Consider the following 20,201-nt stretch of genomic DNA (forward strand, 5'->3'; position numbering starts at 1 on the left):
TCTTTGACAATGTAAAACTTGGACGACAAATGATGCCCCGCCGTCATAAAATCTCCTCTCCCGCTGTTCCCTCATCTGCACCGGCACGAGTAAGTCGTAAATGAAGTCCATATAACACTGCATTTGAATATTGGCACGAATGGTGAACGGATGTGGGGGCGGATATTTATGGTTACACCTAACGTTCCGGGAATATAAATAAAAAATAAAAATATAAACATACAACATGCAAGTAGTCATCATAGTTAAGTCGCATAGGGTGGGCAATAAATATTGATATACTTTATTAAAAACAAAAATAGCAATAATAATAATAAATAAATACATTTTTGTTGCTTGTTTTGTACGAATAAAGCTTAAAGAAGATGAATACATTTTATACTTGATATTTACCATGCGAAATCAATAATAACAATTAAATCAATGTCTTACATTATTCATGTCCAAGTGTAGTTTTCCAATTGGGCCTAATTGAGTGCAACCACAAAATACCAGTGTTAAGGATTCAAGTTCATTGATATATTTATTTTCATTGTGTATAACTTATGAGTTTGTTGGGATGCGTAATTGTAATTAATGTTTACAATGTTGGCCTGGCAAGTGCCAGAAAACACTAGATACAACCATCAAACACATTAAACAGTAACACACGTAAATTAAGTCCTTAGAAACCTTGCAAACTGTCAAATTTTGGTAAAACATTTCATTTCAGAAGTGTCATTAATAATTGCCTTTAGACACCGTTTAAAAGAAGAGACAAAGATAAAAGCATCCAGCTTTGTGTAATAAGTTCCAGTCATTCGATGCAGCAAATGAAAATAAATGATACAACTGTTCACAGCGCCCTCTAATGGACAGAGGAAATTACCTGTTGTTTCTTTGGCTGTAACTTCAGTGTACTCTTGTCAGTTCCTCTGAGTCCGTTTGATGACATTGATGATGGCATCTGATCAGTTTGTTAGCAACATATCACTGTTCTATTTATTAGGAACACTTTCACTGAGAACAGGTGCAAGATCAAGATTTTCTAGTCATTTTATTGGTTAACACTTGTGGGATGTCCTTTACAACAACTACAATAAGCAACTGTCTCATTTCACTGTCATCAATGTTTTAAAGGTCATACTAATACAAAGAAAAAACTAAACATAATTTATAATTGATAATAATGATGTGTTCTCCTATCTGCTGCTTCATTTTCTTTTTTATTTCAAAATGACCCCCTCTTATTTAGAGATCAAGGCGATAGATTAAAATGTGTTTTTAACATCTACGTCAAATGTGATATTGAAAACCAACCCAAATCCAACAAGACTTGTCCTGTCCATCTTTGGATCCACATAGTTATGCCAGACAGGTTTTCTCAACCATGAACTACATAAAGCCAAATATTGTTGTATTTATTTCAAAGTGGGTAACTTTAAATGGTGTACATCTTCCAAATACAATGGATGGACTAGATCTACACAATTCTATATTTTATTTTGGTTGGGTATAAGCGACAATGAAATATTTTCTTTTTGTATTTAAATTTCATAAATGCAATGCAGTAGAAAAAAAGTCTAACATTTGGGCTAAAATGAACTGTTTAGTGAATAGATAAAATTACATCTTGATACTCTACAATGATGTTGCAGTTAAAAATATTTAGGACGATATTGCACACCATTCCAAATTGTTTGTTTAGATATAAAGTTCACAAAAAAATCATATTTATGAGGCTAAATGAATCAGTAAATAACAAAAATAGACATTCATGTATTTTGATAAAAATATTGTTCACTGTTTGGTACGGTGGCCCTGGAGTGCCAGACACGACAACATTTAAGAAAACACAACATTAAGAATTAGATTATTGTGTACTATGACTAAGAAAAAAAAAAAAGTGTATGTTTATAAATATATATAAAAGTAGTGCAAAAAAAAACAGGACAGAAATCTGTAGGCAAACAGTATGAGAAGAAAAAAATCACAGTTAAATATTGCACAGATAGTGTGGGGGTGTTATTTGGAATTTATGTGTGTGTATATATATATATATATATATATATATATATATATATATATATATATATGTATATATATATGTATATATATATATATATATATATATATATATATATATATATATATATACACATATACATATACAAACAACCTTTATACATGTTATTATCTCAATTTTATGGCTCCAGGGGACTTTTATTTGCGTGGTTAGGGTGCAAAAATGGCTCCTTTCATACTAATGGTTGCACTAAACCACACTTGTTACATTGTAACGACATGGGTTCACTGAGATATTTTGGTTTCACTGTGTTGTCGTGAACTCTTGCAGGCCAGGGTGGAGGGAGGGAGTGAGTGAGTGAGGGAGGCGTCGGTCCTCAGGTGGGCTGCTGCCTCCACTGTCTGCTCTACACAACACGCAGTTAGAAATGCAGTGCGCGCGTGTGTGTGTGTGTGACTAAGTGAGAGAGAGAGAGAGGGGGGAGCTGAGCTGAGCGCAGAGTCTCAGTCTCACGGCAGTGTGGTGGGAGGATGAGGGGAGACTACAGAGGTATGATGGGACCGCACATCTCCCGCATGCGACGCAGAAGCTGAAACCCAATGTTGCTGCTGCTCTTTATGTTGCTGTTGTTGTTGTTGCTGTTGTTGTTGTTGGACTTTCTAATGCTACGGAGGAACTCAAAAACTCTGAGGCTTCAAGGATGTTCTTCTCAGATGGGACTCTGTCAGCCGTCAGTAGTGCGCTCCTGTTGGGAATAACGTGCCTCACTGTGCTCTGCGATCTCACCAAAGGATCTTCAGATTTCTCAGGTTGGTCACGGTTCGTGTTTTTGGTTGACAGAAACGCAGCGTGGACGCGTTTCCATGCGCTTTAAATGCGTCCCAATTTTCTCAGCTGTGTGATTTGAGGAATACACGCGTCCTCGGAGAGATGAGTAAACGTCTTTACGCATGTTTTTTTTTTTTTTGACTCTACAGAGTACGAGCTGTGATTTCAGCCTCTCAGGACAACAAGCCGTGCCTCTGGCGTGCCGCGGCACGCACACGCGAATGTTTGCGCCACAAACCGACTACAACACACAACTTTAAAACACGCGGAAAAGACCCGCATTTGCGCTTATCTTATTTTGGCCGAGTTTAACACAGTTGGTGCAGGATGGCCACACACAGGGCACTTACAAAGCAACAGGTTGCCATTTCACCCTAAAGCCAGAGTCCCAGCAAAGCTCTGCGACATACTTCCCCACCACTGATGCCTTCGAGATAAATGGAAGGATGTAGTTAATGTGTTACTCGATGGGAAACCATGTGTGTTTGTCTGATTTGCTGTGCTCCAAATGATAGAAGCTGGAAAAGAACGTGAATACATGGCTGACAGTTATTTTAGGTTGCCAGAATCTGCACTCTTTTCTGTCAAGTTACTAAAAATAATGGGTTATTCTGTGTTGCATTATAGCCCACTGAGCTGTGCTGAGCCCAGGGTTAAAGCCTGCAGGTTTTGTTTACTGTGCCATAAAACAGGAAGGGTGCTTTGTGTCAGTGTTAATTTGCCTCTAATGAGTGCAGGCAGACTAACACTGTGGGGGAAAGGTGCTAAGGAGCAGATGTATGTTAAACATGCCCTCTGTATGACTGTGTCTACGTGTTGCCTAATGAGCTGCTAAAAAGTACATTGCTGTTAACAAGGTTCCATGTCTGTCATTTCCATGCGCGTGTGTGTGTGTGTGTAAGTGGGTTGTTGGTCAGGGCCATAAGTTACACACTGAGTAGATCAAATGGTGGTTAATTAAGCAAGCAGGGGGAATTCAAAACCGTCTGATTCCAGGTTTGTGTTGCTTGGATGTGGGGCATTATGATTACATCTTATGGAACCTGGTTATATGATTACATTTTCTATATTGAAGCATCACGGCCACTTTTCCATCTGTCGCTGTAAGCATTCAGACGAATATGACACAAAATGTGAATTTAGTTGCTAATATTGTCTTACAAATGTGTTCCACCCCCAAATACTAATAATCTGAATATCTAATTCCTGTTTTTCTGCTACATTTTGCAATTTGTGAGTCTAATTTAATGTAAGTCTTCAGGTTGAGTTCAATTGTTTAAAAGTATTATTGAGCATTACCACATGAAACCACTGTATCCTATTGCAGATATTGATTGTTTCCAACATGTATGTGCTACATGTTTTGATATGCACTGATGATGGAACGTTTCATGTTGTGATTTAGATTTTAAAAGCGGTTGATCTTTCCTCATGTCTGTCATAAGAGTGCGGGCTGTCACTGTTTCCTGACAGAAGAAGTCCAATAGAGAGACACTGTTGCAGGGTTTGTTTGCTCGCCGCTGTGCAGCAGCATCCTTGTACACAAACGCTGGCCAAGCGTCCCCTTTTGAGTGAAAGGGACACATGAGAGAATGAGAGAGGGAACTGTCTAAGAATACCAAAGAAAGACAATGACATCTTTCAGGCCCTCGCATTCTTGACCAGCTGGAGTCTCCCTGGAGACCCGGGAGGAGCTCGTTTGACTGACAGGTGGTGCCAGGGTGACAGAAGTGGTGTGTTTAGATCAAACATCTGTCAAGTCAAGATGGTCGAACTAGTGACGCTGCAGTCTCATCTGTGACGTTTTAAGGTGGAATCCACCTGGCGGAGTCGGCGGCTCGGCCTCCACAGGAATGTCCACGGTAGTAAAAGTCGATTTTTAACTTCATCGCGTGCTATTTTTAGTCAATCTGTGTCACTCGGCGTGTCTCGTGTTTGTTGACAACAGCGACTACAAAGGGCCGTTTCGGATTTCGTCAGCGTCTTTCAGCCCCGTTGCTCAAATGGAAACAAACTCTGCTGCAGGGTAATTTAATTCTGTCTCGCTCCCTGTTATCATCGTCTATTATACAGCTGCCTTAACGGCTAATTAGAGGTGTGGAGTGAGCGTCACAACACTCGGGAGCCCCCGGGCTCCTCACGTCATAAGTTATTGATAAGTGCTTGTTGATTTTTCGTTCGTAGAAACTCATTATATGATCTTATTGTCCTCAGAAAAACGGGGTTTCTTGAGCGACAAGGGCCCAAACAAACTGTCCGTCACTACATGTGTCAGGATTCTGATGACAGAGCTGAACTGAATGATTAGTATTCAAAGAAATATTCATCTAGTTTTTTTTAAGCAGACGTCACAGATCATCAATCACCAGTTTCCGAGACGTGCAGCTTTTCTAATGTTATTAAAGTGTGGGTTTTTACAACGATAAGAGATTTGAAGGCATCACATTCAGTTGTATACATTAAAGAGATTTTGTGGTGATGAGTTTTATCAATTTACAAAATACCAGGTGTCAGATCCCGCCAGAGATAGTGAATGAGTCTCACAAGCTGTTATTGCTTTATGTCTGTTTACTGGATGCTCTTATCAGATAACGTCGAGGTTATCATTTAGGTTAATATGTAGTTGTGAAGAAGAAAAAAAAGGGAAGTGGTAAAGTCTTGTCGGTTCAGACACAGTTCATTAACAGAAATCGAGACTTTCATGTCACGATGTTCACTAAGTTTCTTTTAACTGTGGAAATGTTGAAGAGACACTGCACAGTTTATCAGCTGTTACCCGGCCAATTCTAGCAAAGGGCCACGGGGAAGCCTCATTTATTCTCTTCCTCTGTCATAAAACCCCGTGGGCAAGAACCTTATTTAACCCCAGTGAATGGGGATGTGAGGCTGTTGAGGGGCTCAGGGGTCAACTGAGGTCAACCCCTACTAACTGCGAGTGTGTGGTTAGGGGGGAGTCGTCATCCATCTCGGTCTTTGTTCGCCGCTGTCGAAGCTCATGAACACATGTCGGCCACAATCGGCGAGAGAAAGTCGACAGCATTTAGGTCATGAATTTTGTTTCACTTCAAACGTGTCCAGTCAGTTTTGATGGAGCTGCTTCGGTAAATGTTTTTAAGTAAAGATTTGAACAGAATATACATTTATACTATAGGTGGAGTCAATTAGGTTCATCAACTGAAGTTACTGATTATAGTAAATGGAGGAGGAATACGTATCATTGGACTAACATGAATTTGTAGACTGAACAATGAATCAGTTGATGGGAAAATAATCACATTTAATCTAAAGCTGCAGAGCGTAATTTTGTTAATTTTTGTGAAGGTTAGTCTGCCTTTGTTAGGTCTCTGTGAACACGAATGACATCACCTTATTCTGATGCTTAACCCTTCATATGTCAAGCAGAACTATCAGACCTGACTCAGGCAAGACGAGAATAGTGTATCCCCTGAAATTGCAGACTCCAGTCTGTTTGCAACCGTTTTGCTTTACTTTAAAACAAATCACTTCCTGTGTGCAGCTCTGGAATGTTGCCGAGAACAGAGAAAAGAGAGTGTATGTGTAGCTGATAGGCTTAATCAGCGTTCTGTCAACGTAACTGACAATGGCTTGAATCAAAGGGACGTTTTTTGGGTTGTTTTTTTTTACATGTAAATGTCTCTCTGGGACAGATCAGCTGGTTACTTCTTTATGGCAAAGCTGCAGGACACTGCGGCCGACGCAAACACAGACAGACAAATCCGCCTTTTTTTGCTATTAGCCTATGCGCAAGTCCTGGATTATAGGCTACCCCCCTAACTGCCAACCCCCACACACACAACCACACCCCTCCACCTATCACCGAGTGCTACTTGAGGCCCCTGAAAATCTTAATCGGCTCTGATATTGCGAGTGGCCCTGGACGAGGGGTAGCAGTGAACACTGAACCCCATGCTCCCTTCTCTAGGTCCCTTCCCTTCCCCCCCCTCACACACTCATCAGCTCCTCGACCTCTTTCCTCACCACTGCTTCTCCTCCCCACCTCCTCGCTCCCTTGTACTCCTCCCTAGGGCTTGCCTGATCACTGTTTCTGTGTCTGCGTTAGCGCCAGGTGAGCTCTGTCTAAACAAATCCTGCTTCCCGCTTGTTTTGTCTACTGCGGTGTCGGCAGGCAGCAAGGCGGACAGCGGCAGCCTGGCGCATAATGCTGCTTTTCTCTTGAAGTAAATGGAGAAAAGAAGGAGTGGGTGGTGTGTGTTTTCTTCAAAGAATAGTTCCTGCGAATGATTTTGATTGATTGTCTGATAAAGAGCTGTTCAGTGTCAAGAAAGGACGGTGCTTGAAACGGCAGTTTTGATTGAAATTCTTCATTTAAATCCACCTGAATGCTGAGAGAATCAATCAAATCTGCTTCTCCAGATCAAATTCCTCCATTGCCAGAGGTGTCAAACACTTTATATCAAGTTATCATAAAAACATGGCCCACGACCTCGTCTTCTTTTAAACACAGCTGCCAGTGAGGTGATATAGTTACAGACTGAATATAATGCTAACAATGTTTACATAATGCTAATAATACAGTAGACATTCGGTCATAATGATCACATTATTATATGTATTGCATTCAACGTTGAATTAAGTTACATATATAAGCTTGTTTGGCATTTCAATTACAGTTCATTTTTGATATTATAGATTTATTTTGCATCCTGTACATGTTTTTATTGTGAAGTAAAGTTCATTCTATATCAAAACGAGCACCTTTACTTTGAAATTCTGTCAAATATCATCAAAAATATCTTAACTGCGATATCATGATGGAATATTGTGTTTTATTTTCAAATTCTTGCTACTGAAAAGGTAGTCTGGCCCCCTCTCGACCAGCCTAGATGCTCATTTTGAGTTTGACGCCCCTGGTCTGGATCTTCAATACTTGAATCACAATTAAGGCACAATTAAAGATGCAGACATAAACTGAGAGGCGGATGTGAATGAGAACTGTAAATCAACCGACAGAAAGCCATTAAACCCGGGGGCATGCGCTTCATGTTACAGAAAAAAAGTGTAAACTTGGGCAAAGAATTTATTGCCGACACTTGAAACAGCCGCAGAGCTGCGTGTGTTCTCTGACACGCAGCGTTAATATAAAGTAGGTGAGTGATGCCGTTCATATAGAGGAGCATTAAACGTCACTAACAAGACTTTAGGGAAAGGAAGACGGGAAATTCAAATGCGAGACTAAAGAGCCTTTGGGGGCAGACGGCTCGTACGTGTAATGTAGATGACTTCTGAATGTGCGTGCCTCCGTGTGTATTTATGGCGCTGTGTGTGTGTGTGTGTGTGTGTGTGTGAGTGAGAGAGCGTGTGTAATTTAAGGTGGAAGTCAGGCTTGGCACAACTCTATAGCGTTGAAAGACATGACCTGCTGTGTGAGTCTCTCCTCCTAGATACAATAATTTGTACATAAACAAACACACATATAAAGCAGTGCTTGACATCATGTTTGGGGGGGGCGTGACGGAGTTGTGTTGGTGTTGAGAGACGCGTGTTTACGACAGGAAACAACATGCGATTAATGTCATCCCACATAAAAGTGCAACAAACATGGATGCCTTAGAGTAATCATGTTGAAAAAGTCAGTTGTTTTGTTGCTTTTTCTAAGAACGTATCCTTTTTTTTTCTTTAAATTGGAACCAGAATGCTCTGATGGAAAGTCCCAAAATAAAAAGAGAAAGCGTTGGAGGCGACGCGTAGACGTGATTTAATGTGATCGTCTGCTCAAAGCAGACGCACTCTTAAAGGCGAGAGTTTTGTGTCAACTGAATCAAGTCCTGGCATATAAGCCATATTAACACGCACCAAACAAAATCACTTTTTGCCCCGTCGCCAAAATATGTGTGGAGAGGCAGCACATCCTGACTGAGGTAATGCTTATTAAATGGTTAAGATGCTGTTGGGGCAATACTCGACTGAATGGAGCCATGGAATGTCGATAATGTCCTGGTGCTATTGAAATAGTTGCACTGAGGTTTTGTTGCCTAACGTGTTTGTTATCTATCAATAAAAAGTACTCAACGCAGAAAAGAATTCTGCCCCGATTTGTTAAGTTTGGTTTGAACTTTGGAGCGTTTGTCTGTTCAGTACGGTTTGTTTTTGGTGCTGTGATAATTGTCAAACAACCGATGTTGCTTTTGTTCTATTCTGTGTGTGCGCGTGTGTGTGTGAGTGAAACACAGGCTGGGTCAACTCCACACTCAATGTTTTTTTGGATTTAAACCATGGCTACACCTGGTGTTCCACACTGTTTTGTTTTGAAAACTCACGGACTGAGTTTCAGGGCGCTTTCACACCAGAGCCTTTTGGTCTACTTCAAACGGCCCAGAGTCTGTTCCCTTGGATAGTCTGCTTCGCTTGGGCAGGTGTGAAATCTTATCGAAACTCTGGTGCAGTCCAAACATGTGAACTCTGGTCCACCTAAAAACGTGGGTCTGGTTTCGCTTACAGTGGGAAATGCAAACGGACTATCCAGTGAACCAAAGAGAGGAAGTGAGGATAGCTCACTACCTCGCCTGCTGCTTCTTGTGAAAAACCAAATGGGTTTGAACACCAAATAAAAACCATAGAAACCCTAAGACTGCATACATTTGGTGTTGCTCCATTGTTTGTTTTGAACTAGCCGGCTGAAGGGGATGGATTTCTGTTTTTGATCCTGGCCAATCGATGAGACGGATTGTCTTCTTCCTCATGCTTTTTTCTTCTTCCTGGTCAGAGCTCATTTTGGGCAGTACCGCCCCAAACAAGTAGCTTTTTTTAACATTGTGATGTTGTCCTGGCAGTTTGGGCCGCTTCCAAACGTGCAGTGCTAAACTAAACCAAATGAAGGTGTGAAATTTCCTGCCCCTTTGTCCCCCGGACTATCCTGGTGTGAAGGCCTCACAACCCTTCTCATAAACATCTTGACCAGAGAAGGAAAATGAGGTTTGGCATTGGAGATGAGTTAAAAGAAATAAAGAGAGGAAGTTGAGGGCAGATCACTGTGTGGATAACTTTCTCTTGGATAAGGAACCCAGGTATAAGTGCACTTCTTTGTTTATGTGTGTTGTTGAAACCATGGCAATGCTCTGAATTGGGATTACAGTACCTATTTTAAATGCTATCGACCCCTGTTGTACATATTTTATATATATATATATATATTTATAGCCCCTTTTAAAATGAAAACAAATTGGTGTAGATGCAGTTCTCATAATGTCTTTTTTTTGTCCACAAAGCAAAAGGATTCAGTTTTAATGATTTCTTTGTTACATGAAGCAAAGAAACCAGAAAATATTCACATTTAAGAAGTGGAAAAATCTGAAAGCTTGTTTTAAATAATTGAAAAAACACTCAAATCGATCAATCAGTGATTGGTGATTCCAGCGATATGAGCAGACCGAATGTGTGTGTGGTGTGAATGGTGTCTCAGCACTATTCTGCAGTAAGTAAGTAAGTAAGTGTAAGAGAGTTAAATGAGGTTGTTGGGGGGGATCTATATCAAAAACTGTAATTGAAGTGAGAGTAGGTGTCACTTTTTCAAACAGTGTCTGTCTCGGCCCTGATTTTGGGGTGAAACACTCAAATTAAACCCACACTGCATTTTTAAATTGTTAACACAGGCTGAGAAGGTGGTTTAACTACCAGCTAAGATGGGTGGATGTCTTAATCAAATCTTATAATCAGCAGAAAACTGCTCAACCACTCAGCCTTTAATGCCATAATCATTATTTTTCCCTATGCTGTAATTCTGCCAATCCCTAAAACCACCCAAATCGCCCATTTAGACGTTGAGCTGGATGGATTTATAGTAAAAACTGTTATTGGGGTGGGAAGAAGGGGCCTAATTCTTGCCCACTTGTCTGCAAAGACATATATGTAGACATTGCAGGTGTGTGTTTGCACTTGCCCTCTCTTGCATGAAGGAGTTGTGTTTAAAAAAAAACCCTCCAAAGAAAACATGGATGAAATGCTAATAAGATTCTTCAGTGACATCCCCGGCTGTTGCTTCATGCAGCTGTGAGCGATTTGCTCATTTATACCGTCCCTGTTTTGGCAACAATAAGTGCAATTTATTAAGCAGCAGGCATTCTCACCTGTCATTTTAAACACAAGCGCTTCAGTTCTGTAGACAGAACGTTCAGCAAGGATCAGATAAGTGCTGATGCCTGCTGCAGGTACGGCCGCGTGCAGCACAGTGTCCATCGCCGTGGTGAAACTAAACTGTAGATAAAACACACAGACAGGTTATGAGAAAGACTGGCAATTAACCCCCCCGCCCCCCCCCCCACGTATGTGCTCAGTTACAACCCCACACACACACACACAACGCAAATGTACATAAACCACACACCTCTGCTCTTGCATCTTGAAGAATGTCAGCCATGCTTTGATGGCACTCCTCCTCCCTCCTGTCTTATTTTCTCCCTCTCTTCCTGGGTGCTGATTTATGTCTGGTTTAGGAGTCTACATGTCCCCCTTTTAATTCTCTCCATCCCTCAATCATCTACTCTATCTATCTAAGGAAAGAAACTTTTTCTGAAAGCTATTAGTTTTATTGGTTTGATTAAATGACCAGAGGAAAGAAAGAAAGAAACAGACAGAGAGAGAGAGAGAGCGAGAGAGGGAAAGAAATGGAGAGGTAGAGAGGTGGGGCATCGGAGGGCCAGTCTGAACAAGGAGGCATTGTGCAGCCCCCCAACTGTGACGGAGTGACAGTCTGCATTACAGCACGCTACAGCAGCCTGCTCCCCTAAGCACTGCTAATCTGTTGCTTACTGGCCCCTCTGGTTGTTCAGGTAAAGGGAAGGGAACAAGAAAGAGAGCGAGGGTGGGGGGGGGATTTTCCCTTTGTTTTTTCCCATGCACACATACCAAAATGTTTCTTACAGCTCCTTTCAAGAAAACACATGTATATATGTATATGCATATATATATATATGTACATATATACATACTCTGCAGAGATAAATAATAATAATACACATTTGTATGTAGTCAAGGCCACACTGTATCCTTTATTCCTCCAGAAGGAAAATGGCCTTTTCATATTTTAGAACAACGTCCGAAGACGGTTACATTACTAATAACATAATTTGAAGTCTGATCAGATTTATACCAAATGCAAAAGTCAGTGCTCCAGCCCCTGTGTTATCCTCTCCTTAGAGCCCATATATTGTTTTAATATAGTGAATTATGTGGTGTGAATATTGATAATGACTGTTTTCACAGCTACATTCAGTTCCCATTGACGTGACTTTGTGTGGCTATGAGAAAATCAGGCCTCAAACGAAGTTGTCCACTCATATTTCAGTTGCTTTTCGTGAGTCGGTGTGAATGTAAGAGTGTAAAATAGCTTTATACTGAACAACACGTGGCTGACTTCCTTATGCGCAAGCATTCTGTGCGTCCGGCGTAAAGAGAAACGTCTTTGCACATAGACCCCCGGTGCAACGAAAACAAACTCTATGAGAACCTCTGAGTGACAAGGGCAAGGTAAGCTCTCACATTTAGCCAGGTCATTCCTGCTCTCCTCTCTCAGGGTTTGTTGTAAATGGAAGGGGATCTCCCTGCTAAGTCCCTTTGGACATGCTGCAGATGGCTTTCTACTCCCTCAGCTCCTCAGGAGTTGTTCTATTGCTTGTTTTCACAGAGCACCCCCCCCCCAAAGATAAGCTTGTTAATTCCCCCAAAAAGCTTTTCAGTGCCCACCCACTCCAAGCATAATTCTTAAAATAAAAAGCCTCATTCCTTCACCTTTTTATAGATTGGTTCAGTCTTGTGAAGTTTGCACAAATATATCATCACGGATATAAGCTGCACTTGTGTCCTTGAAGTGCTGTTGCTTCCTTTGCTCAAACCAAGCCAAATCATTATATTTCGGGAGAATAAAAAGCTCTGTGTCGCTCTTTTGCTCTGGCTGTGCACCATACGGTCGCGGCGCAGGGAGAGAAGGAAAAAAAGTCACAGACTGGATCATGTTCCTTCAGACTCATGTTCTCCTGGATAAAAAGCAAAAACGTTTGACTCTGTGGTGGACACGACAAGACAGAGGAACAGCAGTAGTACATTGACCGAGACAGCCATAATTGTATCATGGTATCTAAAGCCCTGTTTGCACCAAACGGCATAGTTTGGAATCATTTTGATATATAGTGTCAGTCATTGAGAAGACTACCAAAATAACCGGTTTTTGGCACCTGGAAACACTGCAGATTGTTGATTTGTGGAGCCACAAGTTAAGTGTCTCTGGTTTGGATTCAGCCCGCAGCCTTCTTTCAAACAAAGTTTGTCTTCCTCTTGTGATAAACGGCCACGTTCCTAGAAGACGGAATCCTGGACGTCCTCCTTTTTTTTTTGCGCTGCATTATTTTTTAGGTTCGACATTACGTTATCCGCGTAGCCGACGCAGCTGCGCAAATAGCCGTGTAATTTATGTATCCGGCCCACACATCCCCGCGGTGGAAACACAAGCCTGATCGAGGTGTACAATTCCAAACCGCACTGCGGTGACTTGAATTGCACTTTATCGCTCGGTGGAAACAAGGCCTAACTAAGATTTAAGGTCTGTGTACGGAGAGGTCAGGAGTTTCTACTGAACGTAGACCCGAACAAAGTGCATCAACCTTTCTGCCAACTTGCGCTGATGATTCTACTGCCATTTATTCATCAATGCTCCGTTTCTGTGACACCTTTCTGTCTGAACTGCACAGCAGCAGAGGAACACCAGTGAAAGGAAATCATTCCTCTGATGACCTCTCTTTTAAAAGCTCTCACTCCTCTAAGCCTTAGGCTACCACTGCCACACCCAGGAATCACTTTAGTCCAGTTTGCTGTTGTGAGAATGAGTGAAGAAGGGTACATCTGTCCTTCACTCGGTGACGTTGCATCCCACACACTGTGTGGTGTCTGCGTTTAGTGATGGGGCAGTCTGGTTTCCTCCCAGCTCTCCCAAGCCATAAAAGTGACCATTAAAATGATAGATATCTCCTCCTCCTCCTCCTCCTGGATCTCTCTCTCCTTCTCTCCTCTCTCTGTGTCATGAACACTTTCTCTGTGCGGGTGCCTGTGGGCGTCTGGACATGGAAGCAAACAGCAGGGAGGGTGTTCCCGGAACCTCACTGCTGTCAGTCTTTCAATCTTTACCCCACCACCACCACCACCACCACCACCACCAGTCTGTCCAATGATAAGAAGCATACAAGACACATGTTTAGAAACTTGGAGTAAAAGCGTCCTCGCCTTGTGCCCTCTCACCCCCGGAGGTCGCCAGAAAAGGCACGCGCTAACAGAGGTCATGGGAGGGTGTGAGTAGGACCAGTGTTTGGTTTGCGGGGGACTCCCTAAGGGAGACTTAGCGGCCACTGTCCAACCATGAGGCCCTTTTCAAGCTGGCAGATGTTCCTCACCAATGTCACCCCCTCAGGATGAGCTTAGACACCGGACCCACAGGTTGATTTCCTCTCATAGTAAGCATTAGTGAACCGCAATAACCTGAAATTTAAACCTCAAACTTTGACTCTCAGCTGAAGCTTCTTCTATGGTTTTTATTTAAGCAAAGCTGCTGGCTGAGGATTTTTACCTTTGATTGTGTGTGTCTGTGGGCAAGCGAGAAGAGCTGCTGTTGGTGTCGGCCTCCAGAGCATGAATTCCTCAGTCCCGTCTGATATGTGTCTTTCATCGAATGTGACATCACTGTAGTTGTGTTTGCATGGCAGATAAAACTACACAGTGTTGGCACGTACATCTAAGCAAACATCACGTTATCTCTGTTGTCTAGAATTCGACACTGTTCATCATATCCATTATTTATCATATATATATATATATATAATCATATATTCATTTTTGAAGTTTTTTGCTGTCTGGTGTCTCATAGAATGATTCACCACCTCCCTGCTGGTGCCAATCCAAGCGGCGTACACCCTGGATATGTTGTTGCTATTCCATCACAGGGCCACATAGAGACAAACAACCTTTCACTCTCATACCTATGGTCAATTTAGAGAGTCCAATTTGCCTAATTCCCAAATCTGAATGTTTTTGGACTGCAGGAGGAAATGGGAGAACCCAGGTCTTCTTGCCACAAAGGCTCTAACTTAAAAAAAGAAAACTACATCAAGAATTCTGAAATATCTATTTTGTCACAACATTTTTAATGGAGCAGTCAAATTGCAGCATTGGTGAATTGCTAACCGCATTGTTTCAATTGACAATTTGTTTAACCTACAAACCACAGACCTGCAATTTGATATTGCTGTTGTTCTCCAGCCATGTCCTTGTTCAGTGTTTTTGTGTTTCTTCCCTTTAGCAAGTGTTTTCTTGCGATCATAGGATCAAATGTTCTTTTTTGTTTTGTGTCTCTACAATGGAAAAGATTTGAAGGCTCGTTTCACTTCATGACGGCGTTTCCTTTAATTTATCACTCATTTATCCGTTCATAATAGTGATATCCTTCCAAAAATGCCATTGTCACAACCTTATGACCCTAATTTCCTCTCCTGTTGGTTTTATTGTTGAATGTTCAGCGTCTTTTTTAAACGCCCAGACTATAACTTTTAAGAGCCGGTGCCAATGCTGCGATGGGAAGCATACGTCATGGTTTGTGTGAACAAATAAATAAGCTGTGTTCAGGGGAAGCTGGGGGGCGGGGTGTCAGGCGGGGTGAAGAAGAAGTTTGTTGTTCATGTTGAGGGACATTGGATGTTTGTGTGCCTGTGCATGTGTGAGTGTATTTGAACCTGCATCATGTGTGTAGGTGTTATAAAGATAAGCCATCAGAGGGAGGAGGAAAGCGGAGTCTTTGTGTTTGTGTCTCTGGTTTTAATGGCTTTAGCTGCTCAGGCTCAGGTCTCTGTCGGGGCAGGATGGCAAAGTTTAAATCGAATCAGGAAGAGTGTCATCCAAGGATATTGATGCACACTGAGTAAAAAAGCTCACATGGTGATTCCCGAAAGAAATCCTCCTTTCTTCTTTTCTGAGCGTTAAGCTGTCCATCACTCTGTTTATCTGCTTTCTCTGGCTGTTCTCCCCATCTCTTCCACACTTTTCAGCTTTATTAGCTGTTGTTTGATCAGTCTTAAGGGAAGTCTTGATAGCACAATGCGGGACACATGCTGTGTTCAACCCCCTGTGGTGAAGAGGTGGGGAAGTTCTGGTCCTCGAACTGAGGTTTTTCAAAGTCAAAAGAGTAAAACCCAACACTGGGGTTAAATCCAGTGGACCAACCTCATGAGAGTAAGCCCCTTCAGCTGACACGCCCAGCCATTCAGTTACTGCGTGTACAGTAACAGTATGTGTTCGTTAACATGTTCAATGGGTCAAGCATTCAAAGACGTTAGCACTTCACCAAGTTAAGCAGCCTTCACTGACTGCTGTCAATACAAATGTCTCAGATTCTCACACATACTTAACTATTCATGCCTCTGGTGAAAACTAAAAAAGTGAAAGGAATATTCAACCAATTTGCATTTAGCTTTGTATTACTAGAATAGGGATAGTGTTTTTGAACAATTGTGCTTCGTAACTTTGTAAAATTGGGCACGTAACAAAGAGAAGAATGAAGATATTTCTCAACTCAGGGGAAACTGAGGTTGGGAAGCTCAATTTTAAAATGTACTACCCCTAGTCTAGTAATCGGTAAATCGGTGAAGTATTCGTTTAATTCTGAGTAATTATTTAGTAACAATTAATCGTTTATCACCATGATCAGAATGGGGGATGTCGTTTGATTCGATTCTTGTTGACGTTGACCAAACCAGCAACAATGTGTTATTGTATTTGAGGAGAGTGCATGACGTCACCTGTGACCCACAGAAAAAAAACACTTTCAGAATTCTCCCGTTTAACAGTATCTAAAAAGAAAATGCCTCATTTATGTAAGGGGAGTTTGATTGAGAAAACATGTTTTCAGGGACTTTGCCCCAACTGTTACGTGTCTATTCCAAAAGGCTAAGTTGCTGCATAAGTCATTGCACAAAACGTTCGGTGCATGGCATGCCCTGCAGCACTTCAGCGCACCACCCAGTTGGTACTTTGAGTGATAATCCTTCTCTGACCTATGGTAAATTTAACTGCTTAGGCTTTAATAAAATATCTCTATGCCCCTTTTCTGTGATTAGGAATAAAGTAGCCTAATCCAAAACGTGACTTTAGTGGCAAGACTAACGTCTTATAGGCAGAGGAATGCAGTGTATTTTAGGAATGTGGTTTTTTTTTTGCTGTGAATACAGTTCTTGGCATATTTATAACAGCCGCTCATGTCCCGTGTGCGGGGAGCGCGTCCTTCGTGGCATCTCCGTGAACTCTTGCTCTTTTCTTTATCGTCGCACGTTTTAAGGTTCCATTTAGTGCACGTCACTGACCTGTCCCATTGAGCCCGTGTGTCATACAAAGCTCCAGTCTGAGGAGGTTAATGTAGAGTTTTTGACCACATGTGATTTAGAGGCGGCGGTTGTTTTATCTGTTTGTCATGCCGTGCTCCAGGCCCTCGTGCAGCCTCTGCGGTCTGTGAACTAATTACAACAGGGCGTAAAGCCACCACACTCTGGCCTTTGGACCTCTGCTGCCACATCCTGTACGTGGTGGCTCTGCTTATGAAAGGTTCTGCACGTTTCCCCCCGTCCTTCACTGAAAACCAAACTTCTTTTAGCAATTTGAATCAACACTTGGTTAGTCCGGGCATCTTCATCTACCACTTTCCCTCTCCCAACGCTCATCATCGCGTCCGCTTTTTATCATTCATGCCGTCTCCTCCTCATCTCCGCCAGCTTCGTCTAGAGTGCAGCCACAGTGCGGCCTGCATCTTTGGAGGGAAACCTCTGCTCTTCCCTGTAATCACTAGTTGAAGGGGAATTCCTTCCACAGCAGCGGGCCTCTACCTCCACATCTCTAAGCATTTGATGGTTGTGATGGCTATAATTAGCTTAAAATAACACCAATAAAAAGTCATGAAGCTGTAAATGCCTAAATACCTAATGTACCAAGATGAAACGCAATGCTGTCTTTGATTTTGTGTCTTTCTAGGACCTCTTGGTTATCATAGGCGGAATTTGGAAGTGTCTTTATCTTTATTATACATCTATGATATGTTTCAAGACACTGCAGTTTATACAGCCTCTTGACGCTTTCTGAATGAAAGTTTAAACATTTACTTTGGCTAAGAGCTCTGCTTTAACCTTCTAATATTCTGTAATATTCTACATTACCCCCTCAAGGCTTGACAAACAATAATAAAATGAGTTAAAGGCTTAAGCAGCTGAATAATAATCTGCATTAAGCCCGCAGTATTGTAACACTTCAGTCATACTCCGAGCCATGGTGTAGTGTTCATTCTCCAGCCAATCAGAGGAGGCGGCATCTTTCAAAAGCAGGGAAAGCCCTGAGCGTGAATAACAGACAGGGTATCCACCTGAACTGCCTCTGGAGTCAAACCGCCCTCTCTCTCTCTCTCTCTCTCTCTCTCTCTCTCTCTCTCTTCGCCATCTCCTCCCACCTGCTCTCTGCTCTTGTCAGAAATACCTGTCACACTCTCATTCTCAGAAGACACTGAACACCTCAGCTTAGTCGAACCATAAGCAGAGTTAGCTAGAGCTTTCCTCTCTGCCTGACCTGAAAGGAGAGACGGGTGAGGTTGCAATGGAGGCTCCAGCTGGAGGAGAACTAACCTTCATAAGTCAAAGGTATTCAAAAACAAACAAAAGATTTTGTTATAAGTTGGCACTTGGTATGTGACCTGCACTGGGTGCTGACCAATCAGCGACTCGCAGAGAGGAAATCCGTGTGTAACTGGCGTCTCTCTGTGTCATGTTGACACAAGACAGCGGCCCGTCACTAACCTTGTGACCCTCTCTATCACTGGGTCAGACCTCGGGGTCAACACATGACCACCAATAAGGAGCTAATTACCACAAGTGCGTCTGATTATGAGCTTCATGATTGGCTGAAAGATTGCGATTGCTGCTAAAGTGTGGACGTTCTTGAGTGGCGTCATATGACAAAAAGAAATCCACCCGTGTTGGGCGATGCATTCAAATGGCAGGTGCAGTTGCCCCCGTGTCCATGTTCAGGACTGCTCCCCTATGCTGCTTGTGCAGAGATTGGATGGATCTTGCAGGCCTTTCAATCCAGTCCAGGACAGGACAGGAGTGTCATGTTTGTACACGAACGGCATCATGGCCTCCCGCCTTTTAATGACCAAATAAACAAGCCTGTAGACATAATAGTGCAGTGCCTTTGTCAAGGGAAAGGGCAGAGTGCGAGTTAAGGAAGGAGTCTGGCCCCACATGAAAAGAAACGGGGAGGAGATGAGACGCCTGGGTGTTCTTCCAGCATTGTTCGGCATTGTTCAGCCTTCTTGCCTCTGAGGGACACCTGTCATTGGCTAGGCGGTTTACACAGGTGCCCTAACCCAGCCTGATTCGTTGGCCTTGAAAGGAGACTTCAGTCAACAGGTAGGGTGAATGGAACAATAGTGACAATCCCGAGGAAGAACTCAAGAGAGAGGGAGAAAGAGTGGAAAGAGGGTGGGATGGCGAAAAAGAGAAATGGATTCTTTCGAAAGCACCTGAGGGTTTGTGTGAGATAATCTATTTACCTTTTACCCACAGTCTCACTTTGTTGGGCGGAGGAAGGCGCATCTGTGTGTTTGTGGTGCACAAACTGTTGCTCAAGGATCCCTCCTCCCTTAAGAAACTCCTCCCCTAATTGGCCCGTGCGAATTCAGACATCTATCTTCGGTCGCCTCCTTCATAACCTCAGCCGTCGCCATGGTTACGCCACTGTACCGAGGCTCGGTTAACTGCAGGGCTGCACAAACTCGCAGTCTCTCATGGCAATGGCGCTTTGCCAAGAACCAGCCCTAATAATGCGATACTGTTGCAGTAACGCCACACACACACACACACACACACACACCCTCGCTCCGAGAGTCAACCAGCAAGGACGTGCTCACACCGCGTTGTTTATGTTGACGTTTTGTATGCATGTGTGTTGGTGTGTGGTCCGACTGTCAGGGGGAATGCCAGCTTCCCCCTCACCTCACCCTGTGTGGAATGTGGCAGGCAGCGCAGACCTGTGTGAGTGAAAGAGTGATACTGTGACTTTTGGAGAGGGAGATATTAAGGCCACACAATGAAAACGACGAAATGAATTGGAGAAACCTTGTGAGACAGCCTTCTATAAGTTCATACACACATAGTACACAGTATTGTTGTAATTTAATTTAGCATATTTGAATTGAAGTTATGTTAGGTATTGTAAGTAGGAAATAGCTTGATAGCACTTCTTCATTTCTGCTATCACAGCTTTATTCTCATTTAATCTTAGAATAAGTTCACACTGAATATTGGTGGCTCTCTTG

The 20,201-nt window shown here is 42.5% G+C and overlaps 1 protein-coding gene across 1 annotated transcript in view; it reads left to right on the plus strand.

Annotated features, from left to right (window-relative positions):
- The first annotated feature begins 2,487 nt into the window (after positions 1-2,487).
- Positions 2,488-20,201, plus strand: part of LOC122783956 (protein eva-1 homolog A) — a 68,996-nt gene continuing 51,282 nt past the window's right edge. The window contains exon 1 of the mRNA XM_044048946.1: positions 2,488-2,814. Coding sequence (XP_043904881.1) covers positions 2,706-2,814 — 109 coding nt within the window. The 5' untranslated portion in view covers positions 2,488-2,705. The remainder of the gene's footprint in view (positions 2,815-20,201) is intronic.

Source organism: Solea senegalensis, linkage group LG17 (genome assembly GCF_019176455.1).
Source record: "Solea senegalensis isolate Sse05_10M linkage group LG17, IFAPA_SoseM_1, whole genome shotgun sequence".
NCBI lineage: Eukaryota > Metazoa > Chordata > Actinopteri > Pleuronectiformes > Soleidae > Solea > Solea senegalensis.